Source organism: Mustela putorius, unplaced genomic scaffold (assembly GCF_011764305.1).
Source record: "Mustela putorius furo isolate JIRA1106 unplaced genomic scaffold, ASM1176430v1.1 tig00003834_pilon_pilon_pilon, whole genome shotgun sequence".
Taxonomy (NCBI): domain Eukaryota; kingdom Metazoa; phylum Chordata; class Mammalia; order Carnivora; family Mustelidae; genus Mustela; species Mustela putorius.
In genome coordinates this window covers 90,063,463-90,090,543 of record NW_025421987.1, presented here as the reverse complement: position 1 = coordinate 90,090,543, position 27,081 = coordinate 90,063,463, and the positions used below count along the sequence as shown (strand labels likewise).

General features: G+C 39.3%; 1 protein-coding gene across 6 annotated transcripts in view; it reads right to left on the bottom strand.

The window, feature by feature from the left end:
• The window catches only part of TP63 (tumor protein p63), a 223,116-nt gene that overhangs the window by 22,522 nt on the left and 173,513 nt on the right, over positions 1-27,081 (bottom strand). For 5 of the 6 annotated variants that reach the window (XM_004745254.3, XM_045088723.1, XM_004745249.3 and 2 more), the window contains 6 exons: positions 9,522-9,708; positions 7,283-7,398; positions 5,974-6,083; positions 5,167-5,303; positions 3,269-3,351; positions 808-944 (listed from right to left, as the gene is read on the bottom strand). In XM_004745254.3, the coding sequence (XP_004745311.3) occupies positions 808-944; positions 3,269-3,351; positions 5,167-5,303; positions 5,974-6,083; positions 7,283-7,398; positions 9,522-9,708 (770 nt within the window). The remainder of the gene's footprint in view (positions 1-807; positions 945-3,268; positions 3,352-5,166; positions 5,304-5,973; positions 6,084-7,282; positions 7,399-9,521; positions 9,709-27,081) is intronic. The other variant, XM_004745250.3, reaches the window with a different exon arrangement.

Below are 27,081 nucleotides of genomic sequence, written 5' to 3'. Positions count from 1 at the left end.
ATGATCATTCTTAAGCATAGAAGGGTTAAGACTCAAGAGAGTCTTGATTTGACAACTTTCCTTTCTCCCATAAGAGCTATTCTGTTCTGATTAATCATAAAACAGTTCATATCATCAAAGATCTAAGAGTCGAGGTAAAAATTAACATATAAACATATAACATATATATTGCACAGAGATAATATGGTTGCAAAATCTGGCCCAATTTATGTAAAAACATATTGCTGGAAGACAGCATGGAACAAGAAGATGCTACTTTGCCATTTGGCATCCAGACAGTCTCCCCATGAGCATGCACTAGGTCTCAGAACCCTCAATGGAGAACTCCAAGGAGTCACTTCCAATTAAACCTGTGTGCTATCCCCAGTCTACAATGGTTTTCCCAAAAGTGGATTGTGTGCCTCCCAGGCAAGGTACAGGACAATCCACTGGGATGAGGGAAGGTTATATGTTGTTAAATACACATGTTGTTAAATATACACGTCACAACTAGAGGAGAGCATATGCTCAAAATTCTCCTATGGATAGATGTGTATGGATGCGGGGTAGAGGGAACAAACTGTGTTAGCGTTAGTCTCTTTGTAATTCACCTGAAACGTTTTAGCTTCAATTTCAGAAGCTAGGTGGAACCTTCTCCAAGCTATGCAAAGAAACCCAGAAGGTTGTTGAAACTCCAAAGGAGTCACCTGTGGTGTTCTACTGTCTCACTACTCGTCTTCTACATCACCCACCCATCACCCCATTTCTGACCGGAACGAACAGTCACTCTTACTCACGCCTCCTGAAAGGACACATCGACACACTCACTGTTTCTGAAGTAGATGCTGGTGTTGCTGCTGCTGCTGCTGCCTGTAGGTCTCGATCGTGTGCTGAGGCAGATACTGCATGAGTTCCAGGGACTCCTTGATCTTGAGCAGCATTTCATAGGTCTCGCGGCCCCTCACCTGCGTGCAGAGCGTAAGGAGAGAGAAAGGAACGATGAAGAACTCTAGAATAGTCAGCAGTACTGTCAGTCCTCCTTATCTGTGGACTCAGTATTGCCAAATTCACCTGCTTGCTAACATTCATTTATAACACAGAAACCAAGACTCACGACACTCTGTGGCCTTTCACGACTCACACGGGGGACACATCGCAGCTGCTCAGGCACGTGCCCAGCTCTGGTGAACAAGGGCATGCTGTCTTGTTCCAGTTTTCATGTCACAACAAGTGTCCTTTCCATGGTCTATTCAGCGCCACATTTTCCACATTTGTGTATGTGTGTTTTTATTGTTATTTTGTTTTTTGGGTTTTGTGGGGTTTTTTGTTTTTGTTTTGTTTTGTTTTGTTTGTTTGTTTGTTTTTTGGTGAACCTGCTCTTTAAACTGCTCCCCAAGGTTAATGTTGAAGTGCTGTCTAGGATTCCAGGTGCCAGAAAGCTACAACATGCCTTATGGAGAAAACGTGTTTGATAAGCTTCATTTAGGCATGAATTGTAGTGCTGTTGGTCATGAGTTCAGTGTAAATGAATCAATAGTATACGTGAAATAAGGTGTCTTTAAACAGAAACACACATCAAACAAGGGTATGTATTGACTGGTCACAGGAAATATTGTGATCTGAGACTCACAGGAACTTAATTCTGAACTTCCCCATGATTCAGTATTTGTTAGAACAGCATCTGCAGTGATTTTACAAGAAACAACTACTGAAAGTAATGAGAATTAACAGTTATTGACAATCTCTGGAAAGACAGACATTCTCAGCTGAGGCAAAATACACTTCTCTATTTAAGAGAGTCTCTTAAAATTTTTTCAAAGCACGAGCAGGACCAGGACTGGAGAGAGACAAGCAGGGCACGTAAGCACTTGTGGGGTCCCATGAGTGGGTGCCTATTTCAGTTCCGTTTCCTAGGCATTTTCCTAGCCCCCTCCCTAAGAGGCAAGAATTGTCAGAATTCAGAAATGGAAAGGTTTCTCTACCGTATGTCATGTTAGCTCCTACTTATCCCAGCTCTGTGGTCACCTCTGCAAAGCTTTCCCTGACCTGGGTGAATGTTCTGTCCTTTCTATGTGCTCCCATGCCATCAAGTCCAGCTCTGCAGAAGGATTTCTTTCATTATGTTCTGTCTCCTTGCTAGAAGGCAAATCCTTGGAAGGTCAAAATTCTATTCTACTCCAAATGCTCAGGCATATTTGACATCCAACAGATATCAACTAAATGCATGTTAAATTAAAAGGTCCCCTCCTCCCCTAATTCACACATTCCAGTTTGGCAAAATCTTCACTAAAGATGAAATGTGACTGACTTCCTTAGTACAACTTGGTTCCTATCTCATCAGCAGCTGAAAACACATTAGTTCTTTTGGAATATTTGGTCTAGAAGAATAATGTTGAACTTAAAGTTCACAAGTCCATTTACATATGTAGCCTGAGAAAATAGACACTGAGAATCTTGGCCAACTCACTGTCTCATTGTTTTACGAGCAAGCAGTCTGTTGCCCCGAAGGTCAGGGCCCAGAGAAGGCAGGGGAGCAGGTGTGGCACACCCAAACCTGTCCAGTTGGTTTAGCTTCAATACAGGGGAGGCAGCTCCCTGTCAATCTCCTGGCCCTGCATGCTTGGGTCTCAGGTACGCTAAGATGGTGTCTAGGGTTATGCTGGTTATCAAGACTTTGCCACTGCTCTGGATGGCCAAAACCTGTGGGATGTAGTCTGTGCATCCCACAGACTACAACCATAGCCTAGAAAGGGACCCCCTAGTGACTTGGAGAGGACTTACGTCCTGTCCTCGTAGGAATGAACAATGCTCTTATACCACAACTGGGCTGAGTCTTCTGGCCATTCACATATAACTGAGGATCCTGTCTGGCTTGGCTTTCTGTAGAGCACTTTCTAAAAGAAATTGCAGTCAAGTCTATAATTGTTTTACTCTCGAATCTGTGAGCTCCTTCTGACACAATCTCAATCTTGGTCATGGGATGGTATGGCCACACTGTCTAGGGTAACTTTATCATTCTTAAACAATGAACGGCAACTTAGCTATAAATATTTGGGTAAGAAAAAAATATATTAGAGGAGGTGCTTTGACTGGGTAAGTTTTAAGTAGAGCGCCTGCACTACTGACAGATTCCAAAATAGGGGAGGGATCATTTCCTGATTTCTCAAACAATGTTTTTTTCTTGTCTTATCTCCCTAGTCACCATCTTCCCTTTCTCATTGTCACAGATAATCAGATAACACAGAGAAGGTAAAAATAAAGTAATCATGAAGACTCAAGGGAGACTCACTGGTAAATATAACAGCTCATCATCTGGGGACCTCCGTTTCTTAATGGATGTCATCTGGATGCCATGTGTGTTCTGACGAAAAGCTGGTGGAGGGAAAATGCAAGTTTCATCCTGGGAACATTTCTGAAGCACTAGTACATTTATTACACAAACAGTAGCCTCAGCAAACCTGTGAGATTAGAGTTTCCCATCCTACGCCTCCATTTCCTTGGTAAGCACTGCATTTACATTGAGTGTAGGCCTAACAATGATGAGGTGGGGGGTGGGGGTGGGGAGAAGTAAGCAGGAGAAGGACATGCTGGGAAGCTGAAAGAGAGTCTTTGGCCTATGTGGTGCTGCAGGGATCCTCGAGTCTCAGGCGCCTGTGACTGTGAACAGCTGTTTGAGGAAGGAAGATAAATGGGTTTGGTCTTTTATGTTTCAGATCATTTATCTTCCAAGGAGGTAAAGGAAGGGGTGTTGTAGAAGCTGTTTTGCCCATGTGTTCAGCTTGTGGGTTCAGCCCTCCTGTGACAATGTATACATCACGTAACTTCAGACAGCCCGTTTCACTTCCAGGCCCTTGGTTTTCCCTCCGGTAAAGTGAGCGGAGGCAGCTCATAAACCCTTTAGGTTTCTAACAGGAGGTACTACAGCCAGGATCCAGGATATAGAGAGGATTCTTCTGCCAAAGTTCGGATGATCTATTCTTACTCAAAGTTATTAATTTGTAGGTAACTGAGGTACTTAGGGAAGCATATATAAATGATGCCACTAGACAGACTCAAGAGGAAAATTAGGGGGGCTATAAATTTATATACATAGTTAAGTATTGTATGTTTGTGTATGTGTACGATAAATCATACATATACACTTTTTTGAGGAATAATCAGGGAGAAAAGGAGTCTAACAGGAATGGAAATCATAAGGAACAGTGAGAAGTTGATGATGAGTAGCTCCTATAACATTCTGTTGTTCTGTAAAATGCAATACAATTTCTATTTCTTCTGGATACTAACCAATAGTAAGATTAAAACGTGTTTTCATGAAATAAGTCACAGCATGGTATACTTTAAAATACTTGTAATGATAACAGGCTTATGCGAGGTATCTTCTAGAATCCACTTCTTCTCACAAGTTAGATGCACATGTGGATCAGTGGTTTTCACACTTTGTTACCTGGAGGTCTAAACCCCTGTACCTCATGGGCAAGAGACAGTTGAGAGTCACAGACCACCCCTGACTCCTGTCCCCTTCAAATAGCACCATTCTACTTTAATCTATATGCACCGTAGGGATCTTCTTTGCAATATTTCATATTAAAAAAAAAAAAAAATCTCACTGCCTAACAAAGTGAGTTTGAAAACAATAGCCCTAAATCATTAGTCTCATTATTAATGAAGAAACTGAGGCCCCAAGATGGTGATACGTGTCAAAACTCCATGAAACCCAGATATGCATATTCCCCAGACGGTGCTTCATGAAATATATTTGTAAATCTCATTTTTTCCAAGAATTCATAAGGTAGATGCTATTTTCAGCCCTTCCGCGCAATTACAGAAAGATAAACTGGTATCGGGGGCACATACGCTTAGTTTTTGATTCAGCAGGTCTGGGAACTAAGAATTAGCATTTCTACCCAGTGGCAAGATGATGCTGATGCTACTGGTCTGGAAGTCACAGTGTGAGGACCTCTGGACGAAGAAATCCCCACCTGGATGATTTGCTTATGCCAAGCTGTCAGGCACATCTGGGAGTCCCTCCATTATCGGGACAGCCGCTCGCACTGGCTGCGGGACCTCAAGTCATTCTTGCCCCTGAAGCCTGAGGTCTTCCTATGCAGCTTCCCACTAGTGCTCCCGGCCCCCACATCTGGAGTCGATTTCGCCCTACCCCGTTTGGCTACTACAGCTACTTACGGCGCTTCGTACCGTCACCGTTCTTTGCGCTGTCCGACACCTGCTGCTTCCTGATGCTGTCTTCATCCGCCTTCCGGTCTCTCCCTGGGCAAGCACAGATCCGGGCCTCAAAGCAGCGTCGGCCCAGGACTTGCCCACTACAAATCAGAGAGGAGGGAGAGAAAGGGTGACATGGAAAAGAACTGTAAAAATCCCTGGTGTTCTCTCATTTCCATATGCAGTGCCAGCCATCACCCACCCACCATCACCACCGGCTCCCTCATGGCTGCTTTGAGGATGGACCCAGAAGCACTTGGCAGAACACAAAAGGGCTTACATGTCACAAACAATATTAGTAAATAACATTCCATTTGTTCTGCAAAGAACCTCCAAGCCATTAACTGAACAGCTGTATTTAGCTACAGATTTTGAAGGAAAGTTGAGTTAAGCCAGTTGATGTTTCTGGATAAAACCCCCTGAGGCAGCCCAGACTTACTCAAGGAAACTGTTAACTGCCTTGGGAGCCGCATGAAAACAAACACTGTCTAATCAGAAACGATTGCAGTCAAATGTCAGGAATTCAGGTATGAAGTGACTTGCATGCCTTCCCAGTTCTTTTCTTCCCCCCACCTTAATGCACCCTGTTCTGTCTCCACCTTCTTAGATCTTTTATGTCGGTGTTTGCAGCCAGGATTTAAAGCACAAAGGAAACAAATCAAGGGTAGCTCTTTGCTGTGCATGGGAAGGTAATGATAGAGCAAACACAATTTCACGTTGCCCTCTGCCCATGGTGTTTTGCAGAATGACAATTCTGCCTATGCCACTTACTCTCTGGTTTCCAGAGTAACAATGATTAAAATTGGACGGCGGTTCATCCCTCCAACACAACTGCTGTTACACATGAAATTGTACAGGACTGTCGTGAATTCAGTGCCAACCTGAATGCAGGAGGAAAAAGACTCTGGGTTAGCAATGGTTTGAACTGATGTTCTTCCTTCTCACTTCTCTCTAGTTAACTAATTCACTTCTGAATGAGGTGACACACTTTCCTCTAGAAAGACAAGCTCTAAAACCCATTGTAGATTTCTCTTTGACTTGTCTCTTGGGAAGCTTAATGTTTGCAACACTGGACACTAAATTAGGTGAAAAAGACTCTAAAACGTAATACTTTTTTAAAAATAGATTTATTTTAGAGAGAGAGAAGGGGAGAGAGAGAGAATGCGGGAGGGGCACAGGAAGAGGCAGAGAGAGAGAAGCAGGGTCCTGGCTCAACGCAGAGCCTGACACAGGGCTCCATCTCAGGACCATGAGATCATGACCTGAGCAGAAATCAGGAGTTGGTCTCTTAACCAACTGAGCCACACAAGGGCCCCAAAATCGTAGAACTTTTTGATCCTACTGATCTTATTCATTTGCAAGCTAATCCCTATCACCTAATTCAAAGAGGGGGAGAAATGAAAGAATTATCTAAAATAGCAGCAACATCCAAGGATATTTCCCCCATGTGAATAAAATAGGAAAACACAGATTTAAATGTAAAGTTCCATAAATACCACTCTGGAGCTAAAATGTCCTCTGGATTAAATCAGCTATTCCAAAGTGATCATTTATGAGCAAGGCAACTGAAGTTTAGGGAGGCAGAGCCACAAGGGAACTGCCCATACAGCAAATGGGCAAACCATGAGCCTGGTTTCACCACTCCAGTGTTCTTAACACAGACCCAGTCTGCTTTCCTAATCTGCCACCTGTTCGTCCAAACTTGAGCTAAGAGACCCCCCTCAGAGTCTCCCATTTGTAGGCCACTGGAAATAAATCGGCATCCAGTCCAAATCTACTACCAGTTCAATTGCCAGTTAGATTCTCTAGATGAGAAAAGGTCTGGTATTTACCCAATTGCAAGTTCAATGATCACAGGCTTTTAAGATGGGAATGTGGGTACACAGCAATTTCATCAAGTTAACCTAGTACAAATGTAGGAGTTCTGAAGGGGATAGAGAAGCAGTGTGGTAAAGAGGGAGAGGAGAAATACCAAAAGGATTGTATTTCATGACAAACACTGATGCAGAAAGAGACCCTCAAAACACCTTTTATTACCAAAACATGTTCTCCCAAGTCAGCCCAGTCCTTGTCTTTTTACCTGCGGTGGCTCGTAAGGTACCAACACACTCTGTCTTCCTGTGATGGGGTCTTCTACATACTGTGCATGACTGTTTCCTTCTACTCGAATCAAATGACTGGGAGGGGCAATCTGTCCTGCAGAACAAAGAAAGACAAAATAGCTAGTTCTTTGCATTCAAAGAAAGAAAGGGAAAGAGAGAAGGAAATGAAGCTGCATGGGCAAAATATTGGTGGCTGAAGAAACGGTTTATTCAATAGAGGAAACATACATCCTTGAAGAAAGGAAGAGAACTCATTGCAGGTATCAAATGAATGAAGGTGTGACTCTGTAACAACAGAAAGGCCTGGAATGCTCATCTATACTTAAGGGAATAGTCCCTTTGTTTCCTGTGCTGAAGGTTAAAAATTCAAGCTTTCCAGGAATTCTATGACTACGTCTCTGCTCTGATCCATAGAAGGGATTCTGCTATCTCCCATGGGAAAGAGAAGTAAAAGGAACTAGTTCATAAAAAACAAAAAACAAAAACAAAAAACAAACAAACAAAAAACCCTAAAACTCCAAAACCCAGCTGGAGAATAGATTTCCAAAACTGACTAGCAAAAATACTAACAAGAGATAATAGATGTATCATTGCCTGTTCTTTTCTCTGCCATAAAGTCTTCATATTTACACCTGCTTTTTTTTTTTTTTTTTTTTTTTTAAGATCTACACTCAATGTGGGGCTCGAACTCATGACCCTGACATCAAGAGTCACATGCTGAACTGAGTGAGCCAGGCAGTAACCTTTGATTTTACACCTGCTTTGGTTATAAAGCTGAGAAGCGTACTGGTTTTCTGGTGCTGAAAAAACTCCAGGCTGAAGGATCAGAAAACGGAAGCATGCTTTTGAAAGGGCATAGGCCAGATTGCACAAAATTGGGACACTTGACAGAGCTCCAAAAGAAAGAAGCTGATCTGAGAATTGGAAAGTGGGAGCCATAAAGGTGTTCTTAATCTTTGGGTACATATTATCATTGTATAAAAATTGTTATTCTGCAAAAGTCAAAAGTTAAGTATGAAAACGCTCTCTGCAGAATCATTTATTTGGCGACAACTAAAAACAGGTGCTACGTCAAACAGTGAAAAATCAAAACAAAACAAACTACAGTTATATCCTCTTGATGGATCAAGGGCAGTTGTGGAAACCTAAAATGGAGCCTAGCTATAAGGAATCATCTTTAAGACATACTGTTAAGTGAAAATCAAGATGGAAAAGTATTGAAAATGAGGCTGTGTAGACAAGGACTAGAAATTAATGTGTAAAAAGTAGTTGTGTTATGGTGGGAGGATTTTTACTTTCTCTGTTGAAATTTCTATCCACTCCCTTTATTCTACCATTATTCTCTACCATTTATTCCTACATCACACTAGCTACTACCAACATTTCTTTTTTAAAATATATTTTCTATATAAAGTATCCTACCTTCCAAGCCTTCTGCACCCAGATCCCTCTTTTGATGAATACTTATGTGTTCTCTTGTCCCTCATTTCTACTTTCCACTGCTCCTTACTTAACCTCCTTTCATAGAAACTTAGAATGTCCAATGTAAGAGAACCCTTGGAAATAGTGACCTTATTGTAAAGCTCTTGTTGTAGCTGAGGCTCAGAACATGGGGCGTGACTTATCCAGGGACACTGAGCTTAAAGGAGGCCCCCAAAATGCCTGCGTCCTGACTCCCAGTCCATGATGTTGCTGTTCCCCATCCAAGCTTATGTCCTATATCTTCTCTTTGCTCCCATTGCCCATTAATTATCTTCATACCTTTTTTTTTTTTTTTTCCCACTCTCCTCTTCTGTTTTCTAGTGTTTCTCACCTTTTATGCTCGTCCCAGCTCTTGGCTGGTATGGCCTAGACACCCACTCTAGGAAAGGCACTAAAGTTGAAGGTTACCCTCATCTGGGCTGAACGGGTCAGAGGTCAGGTTGTCCCTCCTCCACCCTCTCATTTGAAAAAAGAAAAGAGAAAAAGGAAGGAAACAGCAGGGAGTGAAGAGGCAAGTTCAGGTCACCTAGTAATTACCAACATTAAATTATGAATAGTCCAATTGTTATGGAGCCATCAATGTGGTTATCATTATTCTCAGACACTCTGTTAGATGAAGAGGTAGAACTCAGATTGCAGAGTTTAGAACCAGGTAGATGGACCCCAAAGTAAAATCTCCACAGGATCTCTGTCTTTTAGGAGTTTAGCCAAGCAGCCCCAGATCCCAATTCTTACCCTCATTGAATTCACGGCTCAGCTCGTGGTTGGGGCACCGTTTCACCACCTCAGTGACATGCTCAGCTTTCTTGTAGACAGGCATGGCACGGATGACAGCTCCCTGTGGAGGTGGGGTCATCACCTTGATCTGGATGGGACATGTCTTTGCAATTTGGCAGTACAGTTTCTTCAGTTCAGTGGAATACTGCTTAGAGAAGGGCCGATGGTGGTGGGAGGAAAGAACCGACAGGAGATATTGTTACTTTCCAACTCAGAACAAGGAAACTAGGTCCACTATCTACAGATGCATGTCTACAACCAGCTACTACATAGCCAACGATGACAGCTAGCAATCTTACCAGAAGGAATAATAGTCACTAATCAAATTAGCCATTTTCCCCCCTTAAATGACATCCTGTCGATAAAAGACTTCACATTTATCAAAACACATTTATGTCATTATTTTCTGGTATCTTCTCATTAGGATGAAGAAATTGAGCCTCGGAAGGGTTTAAATAATTCCTACCCCAAACAGCTTTACAGAAATCCAGAAACTAAGTAGAAAAAAAACCCCACAATGTTTTCATATTTTGAGTAATATTAAACAGATGATAATTTACCCTGCCCTTATAATACTTTAGAGAGACTCAAAGAAAATAGGATATATGGGGGGGGGGAATGAAGATGGAATATCTAGCAGAGAGTAAAGAGATTTTACCCAAGGGCAACCAACTAGAAAACTGCAAAGCAAAAGTTTTCCCAAACTGTTGCCCTTATATTCTCATGCCATAGCCTGAGACAAGGAGAAAGCGGAAAGGGGCCATTTGCTCCTATATGCTCATGAACAGGACTAGCCTATTGTAATGATACAAATCATGATGGCAAAATCCATCAAGATATAGATCTCTTCACTCATAAGTGACTGAAACTTTTATTCCCCACACTTCCTTCTGAGGGAGAGGAAATTCAGTGATTCTTTGGTTGGTTGGTTGGTTGGTTGTAGAACTAGCAAAATAGGGGAAGAAAGCATGCAACCTAGAACCAAATAGAAGAAAAAAATTCCTTTCCTGTGTTTCTTCCCCTCCCCATCTCTGAACCAATGTAGAAAGTCTCCATTCTAATCCTTACATTCTATTAAACCTTAGCATCCCTGTTCTCTTAAGCCAATACCCAATCCCTGCATTCCTCATTGTGTTGCTGCAGTGAAACCACCAGACATCAGCACTGCCAGCCAAGAGTGGGGCCCCGAGTAACACTTACCCAGACAAAGGTACATGTGTGTGTGCACACAGACACACACACGCACACACGCATACACGCATACACACACAGGCTGCAACCCTAAATTGGCAGCCACAGTGCTCCAGGGGAAAGACACTGGGGACCAGGAGCCAGAAGGGCAAAAAGATTTATTAATGATATGTTTCAACCCAACTCTGACTAAAGACAAATGTCTGACTAAAAAGCGCATTTGAAAACGATTGCTTTATTTCTTCCTTTTGAAATATTTAATCTTTCATCCCAAACATTTTAGTATATGAAATTTTCAGTTAAAATTTTCCTAATGCAAGAAGTGTGTTGCATAACCATGCCCACAGGTCAAGGATTAGACACAACAAACGGGTTTTATATCGCTTGAGGAAACAGAGAGCATGCCAAAAATCGACCACAAAAATAAAACTCTACTCAGGAAATACTGAATGAAAACTAGAACAGTACTTTTGGGCTGTGTTTTTAACCAATGACTTTACAAACAAGGACACTGCTTTAGGACATGTTAAGAACTCACTTTTACTGAGAATGCTCAGAACATAAGCATAGCCGTTTGTGTTTTAGTTTGGAGATATATAACCTAAGCATGTGTTTCCATAAGATTCACCTCAGGAAAAATGACTGAAAAATAAGTTTGTCACCTGAAGACAAATAAGACCCCTACCCAAGTAGGTAAAGATTAAAGAAGAAGAAGAAGGAGGAGGAGGCGGAGGAGGAGCAGGAGAAGTGTTCAGAGTAAGACAGTTCAAAGAAAAAAAAACAACACATCTTTTTTCAATAATTGATATACTATCAATCAAACTGGACAGACTAAAATGTAAAAGCACTAAAAACCAACATAGGTTTCATCAGTTGGTACCCTCTCTCATTCTGAGGGATGGGAGAGGGGAATCTCATTTTTGAGTCTAAATAAATAATAATGGTTTTACCTTTTCCTGAGTTCTGCCGTCAGAAATAGAATCCTCACACAACCCCATGGTGAAGGTATTACAGGGATAAAGTCTCTCTCTTTTTTTTTAAGATTTTTATTTAACAGAGATCACAAGTAGGCAGAGAGGCAGGCAGAGAGAGAGAAAGGAAGGGAAGCAGGCTCCCTGCTGAGCAGAAAGCCTGATGTAGGGCTCAATCCCAGGACCCCGAGATCATGACCAGGGCTGAAGGTAGAGGCTTTAACCCACTGAGCCACCCAGGTGCCCCAGGGATAAAGTCTCTTATCTGAAACCCTTGGAGCCAGATATTTTAGAATCCAGAATAATTTTGATTTTATAACTTGGAGGAGAGCTCATATAGCATATATTATAAACACTTCCAGCAGGATTTAGGTCAACACCCCATAATCAAACGTTAATGTTTCTTCAGAATTCATGACTATTCATACCAACTAGGAAATGACTATAGAGCTTCAAAGTTCAGGCCAGATTTCACTACCAAATGAAGCTGTCACAAATGTCATGAAATCCAAACCAAACCAAACCAACTTTTGGTTTTCAGGGTTCTTTGGATCTCAGAATTGCAGATAACAGATAATGAATCAGCATTATTATCCCCATTTTATAGATAAGAAAGCCGAGGCCTACAGAGGACTTGCCTGAGGTCACAGAGAAGAGCTGGTTAGCAACCAGTCTAGGAGAGTCCTAATCCCAGCCCTGTAACAAGAGTCCCTTGTCTTGATCTCTCCTGGCTCAGCAGTGCAAATTTGTGTATTTTTACCTTTCTCTAATTCCCAACAGCATGGCTATACTCTGAAGCAAATTCAAAGGTATTCAATCTTCTCTAACATTAAAACAAGCTTGTAAGTAGTTGACTCACCATCAACAATTCCTCTTTATTTAATTCTCAATGTAATAATGTTTGCTTATTTAATTGCAGAGAGCAACAGCACATGCTAGAACTGAAAAAATCCCAGACTGGGAGGAAACCAACCTTGGAGTCTAGTACCAGCCATCTGTCAGTACTCTTGGTTACAGTTCAGGGTAAGTCGTGCACGAGGCCCTGATCTTCCCCATGGTTTGTTAAGGCCCTTTGTGGCCTGACCCCATCTCTCTCTCCTTCCCTCCCCTCCCCCTCCCAACACACTCCCTTCCCATCGCATATTCTACCCATGCGAACCTCTTACTCCTCCCAAACACCATACATGCATCACCCACGATTCAGTCCTGCCATTCCCCGTCTGCAATGACTCACACTCTTCCTCTGTTCTCCTCACCAAGCCCAGGCAATTCAGATAACCCCCTGGGCTAGGACTGCGTCTGGTACTGTAGACCACATTTTCCAATTTTAAGGATGAAAGTTTCATATTGACTGAATCAAAGTATCTGACCAGGGCCGAGATCCATTTTGATTATTGCTTCCGGTGAGACTACCAGGCCTGCTGCTCAGTAACTAGAGGCCCAGCTTCTCCTACTTCATTTCCCTCACTGGTCACAAGGGCGGTCTGTGCTGATGTTTGATTATTTTTCCAGCACTAAATTGAGGCGTCCCTTATCCTCTACCAAATGGCCACTACTATCTCTACCAAGTTTCCAATCTTCTGCAGGATCACAAAAGAATGGTCATTTGATTTAAGCTGAGATTTTATTTATTTATTTATTTATTTATTTATTAAAGAGTTTTTATTTATTTATTTGACAGACAGAGATCACAAGTAGGCAGAGAGGCAGGCACAGAGAGAGGAGGAAGCAGGCTCCCCGCTGAGCAGCGAGACTGCCCGATGTGGGGCTCGATCCCAGGACCCTGAGATCATGACCTGAGCCAAAGGGAGAAACTAACCCACTGAGCCACCCAGGAGCCCCTTAAGCTGAGATTTTAGAATACTCTGGTAATTTGAGTGGGAACAGGGTGAAAAGCAAAATACATCTGTCTCCTTTTAATCTCTCTCTCTCTGGGACTCCCAAAATCTCTCTCTAACCTGCTCCCAACATTGACTTGAGATTTTTTTAAATCTATAGTCTATTTTTTGGGGAGGGGAGATGTGTTCTTTAACCACCTCCTCAGTCCAGTCATCAAAATTATCTTTGCCTCTTCTATAACCAATCCTCTTCCTGACCCTTTTTTAGGCAACCATTTACCTGCTTTTTTCTCACCACCCTGCTTTAGAATCTTACAGAAACGGAACGATACAGTGTATAATCTTACGTGCCTGGCTTCTTTCATTTCACATAATGCTTTGGAGGTTCATCCATGTTTTTGCATGTACTATATTCCATTTATGATTTAGTAGAATTCCATCATTTATCGATGCATTAGTTATTTCCAGTCTGCACTTACTGTGAATAAGACTCAGGGACGTACATATATAAATCTGAGTGAGGACACCTGTTTTCATTTTTCCAGATAGGGACCTCGAAGTCTGATTGCTCAGTAAACATATGATTAACTTTATGAGTAACTGCCAAGCTTTTTTACAAAGAGTCGCACCACTTTACACTGCCACCAGCAATGTGCGTTCACAGCCTTGTCAGCACCTGCTATTGTCAGTTTTAATGTCATCCCAGCAAGCATGTAATGGTTCTCACTGTGGTTTAAATTAGCATTTTCCTGATGTTTAATGATGTGGAGTACCTTTTCATATACTTATTTCATATTCATCAATTATAATATTTTACATAATAAAAATTGAAAATATAAGTATATTTATATTTCATACAAATAAACATTAATATATTTATAATCAAATATATTAAAACATGAATATATTTATATTCATTTATATTATTTCATATACTTATATACTATTCTTTCTGGATGGGTTTATTCAAATCTTTTAAACTTTTTAAATCTCTATTTTTTAATTGGGTTGCTTGCGTTCTTAATTTGAGTTGAAAGTATTCTTTATATAGTCTAAATACAAGTTTTTTTTTAATCAGATACACATTTTAAAAATATATTTTCTCCCAGTCTGCAACTTTTTTTTTTACCCATTTTTGTACTTTTCCAAAACAGTTAATTCTGAGGAATTATCAGTATTTTGCCCTTTAAGGTGTATGCTTCCTGTGTCCTAAGAAATCATTGTCTAACCCAATGTCAGAAGGATTTATATATTTACATGTATAAAATTTAGAGTCTTAGCTCTTGTGTTTAGTCCTATATCTATGTTCAGTCAATTCTCCTCCTTGTCTTCCTCTTCTTTTTAACAGCTATCTAATTGTTCCAGCAAGACTTGTTGAAAAGTTTATCTCAATCTTTTCCCTGTGTTCAATTGGTTTAGATATTTTTTTGGAAATTAATTGACCACATGTGTTCACATCTTTATCTGGACACTGTCCTTTTCTGTTGACCTGTATGTCGATTCATATACCAGTTGTCACACTGTATGGATTATACTAACTTTATGGGAAGTCTCAAAATCAGAGAATCTGTATCCTCCAATTTTGTTCTCTTCCAAAATTGTTTTGGCTTATTTTAGGTCCTCTGAAATTCTATTTAAAATTCACAAGCAACTTGTTGATTACTACAGAAATGCCTGATAGAATTTTGGAAAAAATTGTTTTGAATATATAGGTCATTTTGAAAAGAACTGATATACTAGTAGCATTATGTATTTTAATCCATGAACATGGTATATATCTCTAATTAGGAACTTTTAAGTTTTCTCAGGAATGTTTCAGTTTTTAGTATGCAAACCTTGCATTACTTTGTTAGACAACTCCTTCAGTATTTTTAAAAATTGTTTAAATAGTACTTGAAAAATTTTAAGTCTGAAAATTGTTTTTCTGGTATATAAAAACATAATTGATCTTTGTATTGACTATGCATCCTGTCACCTTGCTAAACTTACTAGTTCTGGTAGCTTTTTGTATCTGTTTTAGTATTTTCTACATAGATGATTATGTTTACTGTGAGTAAAGACAGTTTTATTCCTTCTTTTCCGATATGCATGATTTTTAATTTTTATTCTTGTCTAACTGCAAAAATGAACTATGGTTCAAATTGCTATTGATTTATTTTTATTTTTTAAATTGATATCTTAGATCATTGATTTTAGACTTTTATGTTTCTCTGATATAAGCATTCTACATTCTACAAAGGTTCCTTTAATGCACCCTTTTAACTGTGTCTATAACATTTTAATATAGTCTTAATATGGAGGAACATATGAAGCATTTCTTTTGGATTAATTAGTCTTCATATCCAATATCATGAGGGGCCACACTTATGTTTCTGAGAAAAATAATTCTTTTTCTAAGACTTATACTTATTTAATGGGTTCTGTTTCTGACCTTAACTTATTCCCCCTTTGCACCATTTTCTTATCTTTCTAAATGGATTTTTTTTTTATTGCTGTTCTAAGGTTATTTTTATCTCTAGCTAGGTTTTTTCTACTTACAGGTATCAAAGGAAAAAGCCAGTTGATTCTATATCTGAAAAGAGAATCTCCTCTATCTAAGAACTTCTTTAGTGGTGCAATTCCATTGCACTGAATTTCCATTAGTTCTTTGGGTGGATATTATATATTTCAATCTTTATGTTTGAAGATATAGTGTATCTCTTCCTATAGTGTTACTATTAGAAGCAGCTATAAAGAATTAAAAACTTATAAACTTCTTCTCAACTTTTTTTTCTATAAAGTTTTCTGTTTCTTTTTCTTAATTATAACAACATGTACACATAGAAATTCTGAAGAAAAAAGGAAATATATGATGTCTTATCCCTACCCAGAGATAAATGCCATTAACATTATAGACTTTTTCCTATGCATATAAACACATACATACATATATACATACACTCTATAAGCACACAAACTCTTATACAAACTGGAACATAACAAACATTTTGGTATCTTTTTTATTTAACATATCATGAGTGTGTTCTATTAATTTAAAAATATAGTTTAAGCGGTTATAATTATAGTATTGGAGAGACATACCATGATTTACTTAATTATGCTTGTCTTATAGAATGTGAATTTAACTCTAATTTTAAAGTATTAAAAATAACACGGTGAGCATATATTAATTCACAAATCCTTAGACATAAATTAATTTTAGTATGTAAATTAGATCTCTTGAAACTGGATAATTGAGTCAATGCATATTTTAATGTTAGAGAGAAGTCCAAGATCAATTTTAATTTTCTTGCTTTAAACTAGATAAGGTGCTTACTTCTCCCAAGCTCCTTAAAGGATTTTGTTTCCATCTTTATTTTGTTCTAAAAAAAAAATGTGAGAATGTTTCTGATTTTTTTCTTAAAATCATTTGGGAATTGGTGAGCTCTTTCAACTTACATGCTTGAATGTAGCTCTATATAATTTTTCTTTTCTTGTTTCACCTCTATTTTTGCTTCTTCTACTCTTATTAATTTTCAGAAACATCCAAGTCTTACTTTGGTTCTGCATTCCCTAGCATACACTTTTATTTACTTAAACACTAACTGTTAGCATTATTGCTTTTGTCTGCGTTCTGGGAAAGCTCATCAAAGTCGTTTTCCATATCATATGTATGGTTTTCTAGAGTTAGTCCTGGTCTGTTCCACCACAAATAACTGTAATTCGTCTACTGCATTTCAAATGCTCCTATCTACTTAATCTCACTTTTTACCTTATCCAGTCATCTTTTCACCAGGTTCTGCTGTTCTAGATATATTATTTTCTTCTCCTAACTTTATAGTGCTTATGTTTTATTGCTTTGTACTGAAGCAATCTTCTAAACTTTTTTTTTTCCTGGTTGCTAGGATGTTTTTGCTTCCTTTGATTCACTAAAATGATGTTCCCTTACACTTAGTAGTTTTACCTTCTTCTTCTTCTTCTTCTCCTTCTTTTTTGGTTGTCATTGTTTTTTGACATAGGTACCTAATTGCTTTTGTAGTTTTCTGTGAACGTAACAAGATATAGCTACAGCTAGTTTTTGCATCCCTCATGTTTCTTTGACAACTTTCAATTCAGTTCCATGAGACTTTAAAAAAAAATAAAAATTGTTACATGGTGCTATCAATAGCATGAGTGTCCAACTCAGTAGCACATTTTTCTGTAATTCATAATATTTTGGTGGGAAATGAAGATTCTATATTAGAATCTGCAAATCAGCTGCTACCGTAAACTAGGCATGACATCTATTTATCTCGCCACTTGCACATCATCCAGTAATTATCAAACAAACATTTACTAAGCATATACTATACAATGTCAAGTACTTGGCTCTGTAAGAGGAACAGAGAGAAATAAGATTAAAAACCCTAGAACGCAGGAATTTACATATCCTCACTGTGGGACAGTCTTTGAAACATAAAGTAAATTGAAAGGAAAGCTTACTCACCCTTACCTTCAAGTTGCTCACAGTATAGAGCCAGAAAACAAACAAACAAACAAAAAAACCCCACAAACAGCACAAATACACTGTGTAGAGCAGAGATATGTATAACATATTATGGGATTGGGGGCAGAGAGCAATAAACTATGTGTTAATAAATATCCCATTTATTGAGCAAGTACTACACACAAGGCTCTCTTTTAAGTCAGAAAATTTAGCAATAAACAAAAGCAAAGTCCAGGCTCTGAAGATGTTAATATTCTAGAATAAACAAATAAATACTCTGTTAGATGGTGATAAGTGCTATAAAGAAAATGAAGTCAGGGGGGAAAAAAAGGAGATAGAAAATTAAGAGCCAAGAGTTGGGGAGTTGTGCTGTGAGGGAGCTATTATTTTATCAAGGGTTATGAGGGAAGGATTTTTGACAAATTGATAAAGAAAGATGTGAAGGAAGCACGGTAAACCATGCACACACCTAGGGAAATAATATTTCAAATACCGGAGACAGCAAATGAAAAGGTCCTGGGGTGAGTATGTCTGTCAAGGAGACCAGTGAATGAAGGCTACAGTGGCAAGGGATAAGATCTGAATCAGACCTCATATGGGGCCCAGATCATAGAAGGCTTTACAGGCCAGGAAAGACTGCACCTTTCCTTGGCATGAGCTAAGAAGCCACTGGAGAGGTCTGAGAAGGTGACATGATCTGATTAATGATTTTAATAATATTTTGGCTGTTATGTGAGAAACAGACTTTATAGATCAAAGATGGAAATGGAGAGTTCAGTAAGGAAGCTACTGCAAGTGATCCAAGTAAAAAATGAGTATTGCTTGGACCAGAAGTAGAGTTGGCAATAAGCAATTGGGTTTCTGGATATATTTTAACCAGATATACTGATGGATTGTTTAGAGATGAGAGAGAAAGAGAAAAGCAAATGTATCCCACTGGAGAAGGAAGATTTCATAGCAGTAGTGATATTTAAACTAGGACTTACAGGCAAATTATTCACCAGCCTAATGATGTATCCAAAAACGTGAGGACGGGAGAGCTTTCCACAGACATGGCTTCCCACAGATACAGAGCATCATGAATATAAGCAGACAGACTTTTAACTATGGCTGAAATATAGGTGGGGGCAGGGTGGGAAGGGGAGGTACCAGAGGGGAAGGCGCAGAGCAGAGAGCAATGAGGCTCAGCTAGGAAGGCAACTACCAGATTCTGAAGAGCCTTGGATGTCACAAGAAACATTTGGACTCCACCAACAGGCAAAAAAAATCACTAAGGATTGCAAAGCAGGGGAAAGACCTAACCAGTTCTATGTATTAAGTAAAGCAAAGCTGGTAGGAGCAAGACTGCAACAGAGTAAGAGAAAGGAGACCCATCGGGAGGTGTTCAGGCAAGAAATAAGGAGGGTCCAAACTAGAGCAATACAAATTACTAAAAGGGTGGAAAGATGGAGGAAATTTGGGGGAGTACCTAAAACTCAGTGTTCTAAATGATGCATTGTTCATGATGTATGTTCCATTTTTTTTCTATTTTATATTGGTGAGAATGAAAGTGACCACATTAGGACCCAGGGAATGAGTATAAGAGATAGAATTTAAATCTTGTCTCTTGACCCCTACCTCAGTAACTGTTGCTTGCAATTGTTGGTGTTGAGTAAGAGTCCTTCTCTAATGCTCTCAACATTGAGAACTAACCCCTTTCCTCTTTCACAACAAAGTTGGCTTATTAATCCCAGTGTTCCCTCACGGTATTTTATTTTCTTTGTCCAGAATTAAAACTAATTATCTTTTCTTTTCTCTATTTGTTGAAGAGTCCACTGACTAAGCCAGGTCTCATTTTACTACTGATTCTTTAGGGAGCACTATGCTAACTCTCATTCATCCTTTGATTATAGAAAAGGGATAAGCAAATAACTGGTATTATTTTTGCAAGCATCTTTTGTTGCCCTGAAAAGTAGTTCTCAATCTGTTTTGGTGTGTTCATGCATCATTTAGAATGGAGAAGAAAAATCATGGATGGATATGAGAAGCCTTCATCAACTGCAAAGAACAACATAAATTCATGTATTAAGATTATTACTGAAGCCTCATATTTCTAAGATCTTCCACATGAAGTGTTCAATGTAGCTTAAGTAATTTGGGGAGTATTGTGAAAACTGCATCTCAATCTGGTCAGGAAGTAGTTTTTGTCAGATAATAAAGATTTCCTGAAGTTCGAATATTAACCATTTACAATGAATCACAGAGTTACTATTTATCTACCAGTAATCAGTTCTAATTAACTAAAAGTTCTAAATAATGTCAAATTACTAGATTCACTTATTTAAGGAAATGAATGGATTTGGCGTATCTGCTTTCATGTATTTTTTAAAATATACATGCATTGATTCATAAGTAAATACAATTTTATATGTCCTTAAAATTTATTTTACACTGCTCAAAATTTAATTTTAGCAATCTATTTTCATTTCCCATAGTTTCAACATTTATTCATGTTCTTACATTTTAATAGGTGGAAGGAGAGAGGGTGATGAGACAGAAGGGAAGGAGACCTTTTGCTTTATATGTCACCGTTTATTTTATTTTTTTATTTTTATTTTTTTAAAGGTTCTATTTATTTGACACACAGAGAGAGATCACAAACAGGCAGAGAGGCAGACAGAGACAGAGAGAGAAGCAGGCTCCCCGCTAAGCAGAGAGCCTGATGTGAGCCTCAATCCCAGGACCTTGAAATCATGACCTGAGCTGAAGGCAGAGGCTTAACCCACCGAGCCACCCAGGTGCCCCTGCCACATTTTATTTTTAAAAAATATATTTGAAGGATGCTGGATAGCTCAGTAGGTTAAACATCCAACTCTTAATTTCAGCCCAGGTCATGATCTCAGTGTTGTGAGATCAAGTCCTGCATCAAGCTCCATGCTTAGGAGAGCTTGAGATCCTCTATTCCTTTCCCTCTCTGCCCCTTCCTGGATCCCTTATCCTCTCTCTTTTTCCTGAATAAATAAATCATAAAATAAATAAACATATACATTAAAAAATTAAAACTGTATTTCAAGCAATATGAATTTTTTTAGGACTTTGGTAGGTAACTCAGGTATCTAAATTTATTTGCTGTTTTTATAGGCTTGAAATATTTCCTAATTAAAAATTTTAATCAATAAATTTAATATGGACAGCACTTGTAAAACTGTTACAGACTTGTGATTTTAGAAGGCAGAAAATATAGAAATAAAATTTTAGGACCCAGAAGGAACATTATAGCAGATCTTGTCCAAGCCTTCTTCTCGCCACAATTTTCAGTTATAAAACTTAAGGAAGATGGTTCATTAATTCAATATGTATTTACTGAACACCCACTTCATGCAGGCTATGTTCTGAGTTCCAGGGAACTAGCAACATCCCTTAGGCTAAAGGGATTTGGCTTAAAGGGAGCACAGATAATAAATAAATTATTTCTAAAATGCAATATATATGTTCAGAAGAAAAAGCAGAGGGACAAAAGGCAAAATGGGAAGCTCTATGTAGTTAGTGAAGCTCTTTTAGTTCTTCAGGTCATCCCCGAAGAAATGATTTTTAAAGGTTACACAACTAAATCCAGGCAATGTGGGGATGAACTCGGACTTGCTTACTTCTGAAAGCCAATACTTTTATAATGATATCATACTCTGAACCCCAAGTTTCCATACAAAACCAAACTGACATTGTAAGCCAAGGACTTAGTTATGTTTCTATTATGGAATCACTTGTTTCAAGGCAGTTTTAGTTTAAGATATAGTGGCTAAGCTTTGCTTACAAAGTGAGATCAGGAAGAGCTGAGAGATCATTTGGTTCAGCTCCTCCAGGTACTGATGAAGGATCCAAGCTCTAGAGAAGAGATGAGACTTGCTCAAACATACTCAGCAACAAGGACCATCTTGACACATAGGCCAGTTTTTCTCCGTGCACCAGGCAGTCTTAACACTCTTAATATGGGGTCCAGGTGGAACTGGAGTATTTTGTACCAGAGTGAATTTACAGCAATGTGCACTAGGATTAAGAAAACAAGTATGAGGCTCAGAGCTCATCTAAAAAATAAAATAACATCACCACTTTCCTACAAGACAAAGATATCACATGCTCTTCAGTTTAGTAAATAAATCTGTCTAGAAATTGAGATTTTCTTACCTAAATTGTACATATATTTTCAGAATGGGATCTTGGACAAAGGAATAACATGAATGCCTACCAGCTGTTTTAATAACCAATTCTACCCCCTCAGGTCCTAGATTTGATAAATTAGCAATGGTCAGTAGACTGTACAGTAGTAGTTGAATTGGTTCTAGTTAAGATACTGCATGAACTTGTGGCCCTTAAACTTATGCAAATCTTAATATAAAATTAGTTGCCCATCAACAGATGAATGGATAAAGAAGATGTGATATATATATATATATATAATGGAATACTATGCAGCCATTGAAAGAAATGAAATCTTGCATTTACAACAACGTGGATGGAACTAGAGGGTATTATGTTGAGCGAAATAAGTCAATCAGAGAAAAACAATTATCATATGATTTCCTTGATATGGAGAATTTGAGAGGCAACATGGGGAGGTTTGGGGGTAGGGAAGGAAAAAATGAAACCAGATGGGATCAGGAGGGAGATAAACCATAAGAGACTCTTAATCTCACAAAACAAACTGACGGTTGCTGGGGGTAGGGGGGTAGGGAGAGGGTGTTGGGTTATGGACATTGGGGAGGGTATGTGCTATGGTGAGTGTTGTGAAGTGTGTAAACTTGGCAATTCACAGACCTGTACCCACGGGGCTAATAATACATTATAAGTCAATAAAAAATTTTTTAAATTTTAAAAAATAAATAAAATTAGAAAGTGAAATACTGTGATAGTGAAAAAGAAAAAAAAAAGGAAAGAAGAGAAAGCATATGTGAAAGAATTTAATTCCAAAGATAAATTAATTGATCTTTCTCACACACAAAAAAAGTCACTGACTCTTGGGAATTTCAGGCAATCACATGATCTTCCCAAACACTGAGCTGATAATCACCCATAGGGGAAAATCTAGGGAACTCTATCAGAGGATCTATGTTTCTTCTATTTTGAGTATTTTATGATCTGTTGCAAATCTGTTAAAAGAATCCAGTTGCCAGGTTCATTCTGGCAAGGTAAATCTTTAAAAAGAATCTGGAAAGCAGAGTGTTAACAATCTTTCTGATCGGAAATATATAAAAAAGAGTAGCAATCAATGCCTGTACTGCTGTATCTGTATCGACATCCAATAGTGTGTTTAGTCCTAGGAATCAATAGCCTCTGAGTTAAAACAAAGAACTGCATTTTTTGCTGGGCTTCAACCAAATTTCTTCTTCTACCGTCTTGAGCATCTGTCTGAACAAAGTATTTCTACAGTGTCATGGAATGGAGGAGCCTCAAAACTAACAAATGAACTAACCTCTTTCTTGCTATTCAATATCCCCGACAAAATGGAAAAGCAAGGTTTGCCTAAGTGCTGTTTTGTTTTGGGAAGGAGGGGAGGAGGCTTGGCATATTGAGGAGGGAAATGCACAAAGCCAAATATCATGTTCAAATAAAATTAACTCCAGGGGATTTTGGAAAACAAGAGTAAATTCAGCTCCTTTCCTAATAATATGTTGCAAAGAGAAGTGGGGAGAAAAGCATTCCAGTAACTACGACCCCACCATCACCACCTGCCTCGGTAGACATACTGTATTACATGCTCTTGGCTGCCAGACTGGTAATTCAGTATCCCAAGGCATAGAGATGCCAGCTAATATCAGCACACACCTGTGTAATTTTTCAACAGCTCCCTTTCCTTAAGGTGCAACAAAGAGCCTCCCTCCCCACTCCATCAAGAAGAAAAACAAAATACTTTAGTCTCTCAACTTCTCCCAGAAGAAATGCCAGATCCTATGCAAATCCCAAATTGCAAGGCTAACTTGGCCTACAAATCTGCAAGAATATGGAAGGTATAAATTTCCATAGGATAAATAGATCAACCATTACAAACCCCACCTCACTACTCAATCCATCCTCAAGGGAAACAGCAGTAGGATATACAGGATAGTGTCAAAGCTAGCTGCATTATGACGCTAGCTACAGTGCCCGCTTGCAGGGAAATCCACATCTGGCGGGCCATCATGCTAGAGGAAAATGTCTTAATTTTTCTTTTTCTAATTTAATACTATACGCCTATGTATGATGACCTATTGGCCATTAGCCCACAGAATAAACCTTAGCACAGTCCGTTAACACTCAGGGCAAATTATCTATTGCAAGGATGGCTGGGTCTTAAAGAAGGAGGAAAATCTAAGCCAAGGCTTAAATGTACCAATAACGTTTCTGGCCTTCTGCATGAATATGGATTGATAAAAGTAAGATAAAAGAAAAAATAATGAGACTTACAAATAATCTAAAAGACAACCACCATTCACTAACAGGAAATTCTAGGTGTGCTTCTAATTTATGGTTTTAATTTGAGGACAGTTCAAAGAACACAAGACGTGAAAGGTGGGGTCTTTCCTACTTCAAGTAACCTAAAATAATTGACAAGAAAAGAAAAGGGCAAGCCCCAAAGCTATCATGACTCCATTCATCCAAATATAGCAATTATCAAGTGCAAAGCCAATCTGAATTTAGTCAGAGTTATTCTAAAACATTCAGTGATTGATTTCATTTATTTTTCCTTTTCTAAACCGTATTGGGAACTGCCAAATTAAAAAGTCCCTCTTATGAGGGTAGGAGGATGATAAAAGCAAAAATTGATGTTGGTAGAAAAGAAAATCATATAAAATAGATGGGGTATTCAGAGGACAAAATAAAATTCTGGCAACTGATTTGGCAGAGGGAAAGATAAATAAGGGGCAGCAATGAGATGCTTGAAAATAAAAATATTAGATAGAAGAACAATTTTTGATCAAGAAGCTTTGGAAAATTAGCTACAACTACCTAATTCACCAAAATGCAAAAACAGTCCTAGCTAGAAGGAGCCAGCCAGACACAACTTTGGTGTGATCTACTTGAAACAAATTGAATAACCTTTTCACACATAATTGTATTGGTTAATTATATATAATATTATGGGTCTATTCTCTATAAATGAATTCAATTGAGAAATACTATAAATTTCATTTCTAAGAAGAGAATGTTTTTCATTTTTAATAATTAAAAATGTGATCACTTTAAGGGTTTTAGTTAAGTAAACATACTCTAAACAAACATCAGGTTAATGCTCTGTCATGGCTATGAAGGATGATGTATCAAAATACCAAAAACAAAAACAGAAAATAAATGCATATATATGGTTTCAGGGAGGGTTAGGTGTTCTCTTGGGAAGCCAACTTTAAAAGGTTAGGGGAGGGGTGCCTGGGTCGCTCAGTCATTAAGCATCTGCCTGTTCAGGTCATGATCGCAGGGTTCTAGGATCAAGTCCTGCATTGGTACTCTCCTTGCTCAGTGCAGAGCCTCCTTCTCCCTCTCCCTCTTTCTCTTCTTACTGCTCCCCCTGCTTGTGCTCTCTCTATCAAATAAATAAATAAAATCTTTTAAAAAAGAAAAGAATAGGGGGTGTCTGGGTGGCTCAGTGGGTTAAAGCCTCTGTCCTCCGCTCAGGTCATGATCTCAGGGTCCTGGGATGGAGCCCCGCATGGGGCTCTCTGTTCAGCAGGGAGCCTGCTTCCCTTCCTCTCTCTCTGCCTGCCTCTCTGTCTACTTGTGATCTCTGTCTGTCAAATAAATAAATAAAATCTTAAAAAAAAAAAAAAAAGAAAGAAGAGAAAAGCAGAGAAAAGAAAAAAGTTAGGTGAAAAACCAGAACAATTTATTCAAGAACAAATTGATTATCCTTCCCATGATGACACTACAGTTTTGTCATCCAGCTTCTAATCGGCACATACATAATGGGACAGAAAGATTGCCCAGAGAATCCCCAACAGGGAGGCAGGAGGGCAGGATCCTTGTTATCCACTTGCCCACTGACTTCCTGCATCACCTTAGGCAAATCACTCGCCCTTGTGGGCTCCAGCTTCTTCATTCACAACTAAGGCATCCCGCTTAGGAGTGCATCTACTTCAAAGGAAGGGGAAAGCTGCAAAGTAAGCTTGCAAACAGATCCCTGGCCACCATATCCTATTGAATCTATCGTCATGATTGGGCAGGAAGAGATCCCCAAATTGGCCCCAAAGTCCTCTGGCAAGCTATTCAACTTCTCCTCCCTGTCTCCCTTCCTGCCACAGTTGTCTCGCTGCCAGACATGTACGAATTGTATGCTTGATAGTTTAAAAAAAAAAAAAATCCTTCCTTCAAGCACTTTTCCTGATGGCCCCAGCCAAAGGGCCGCCTGTTGCCACCTGTCAGTTGTGGGGATTAATTACCTGAGCCCAGGCTGGGAGCGGCACATTCTTCCCAGGGCCGCGCCCACAGATGTTGACATCAAGCAGGTGGGCTGTCTGTTACCCGCTTACCCTGAAGACCAGCCAGGAGCCCACCGGGGCCTGGCAGGTGGAGGGGACGGGGACATTCAGACTGCATCGTAAAGCCGCAAAACGTGGTAGAGAGGTATTTGCCCTGGGACCTCTCTTTGGGAAGCCACAGGCAGCTCTGCGGCTAGCCCTGGGCACTGGCCTGGCTTGGGAGGCAGCTGCAGCTTCCCTTTCTGGAGGGCAGCGTGTTGGCACAGACCTTGGGAAGGGGTGGGGGTGGAGCCCGCTAACCTGTTTCTAGTTGCCTGAGGGTATGAATTTGGAAAGCCAGTCTAAAAAGATTTGACAGACCTGATTGGTAATTTTGCAACTGTATCTCCTTCCCCAGGAGGGTAAAATGACCTTTCATCTAGTGTCTCCTGTCAGGGCCACCCCTGCCAACCCTGCCTGACCAGTAATACCATTTGCAGTTACCTTTACAAGGCAGACACTGGAAGACATTTGTCAGAGTGACTGGTATACAGCAGGTGCTCAATCAATGTTACCTTTGATGTTTCCTGAAGTCACAACGGCCCTGAGGACACTCATTAAGGGGACTCTCCTGTTTCACATGTGCAGAGA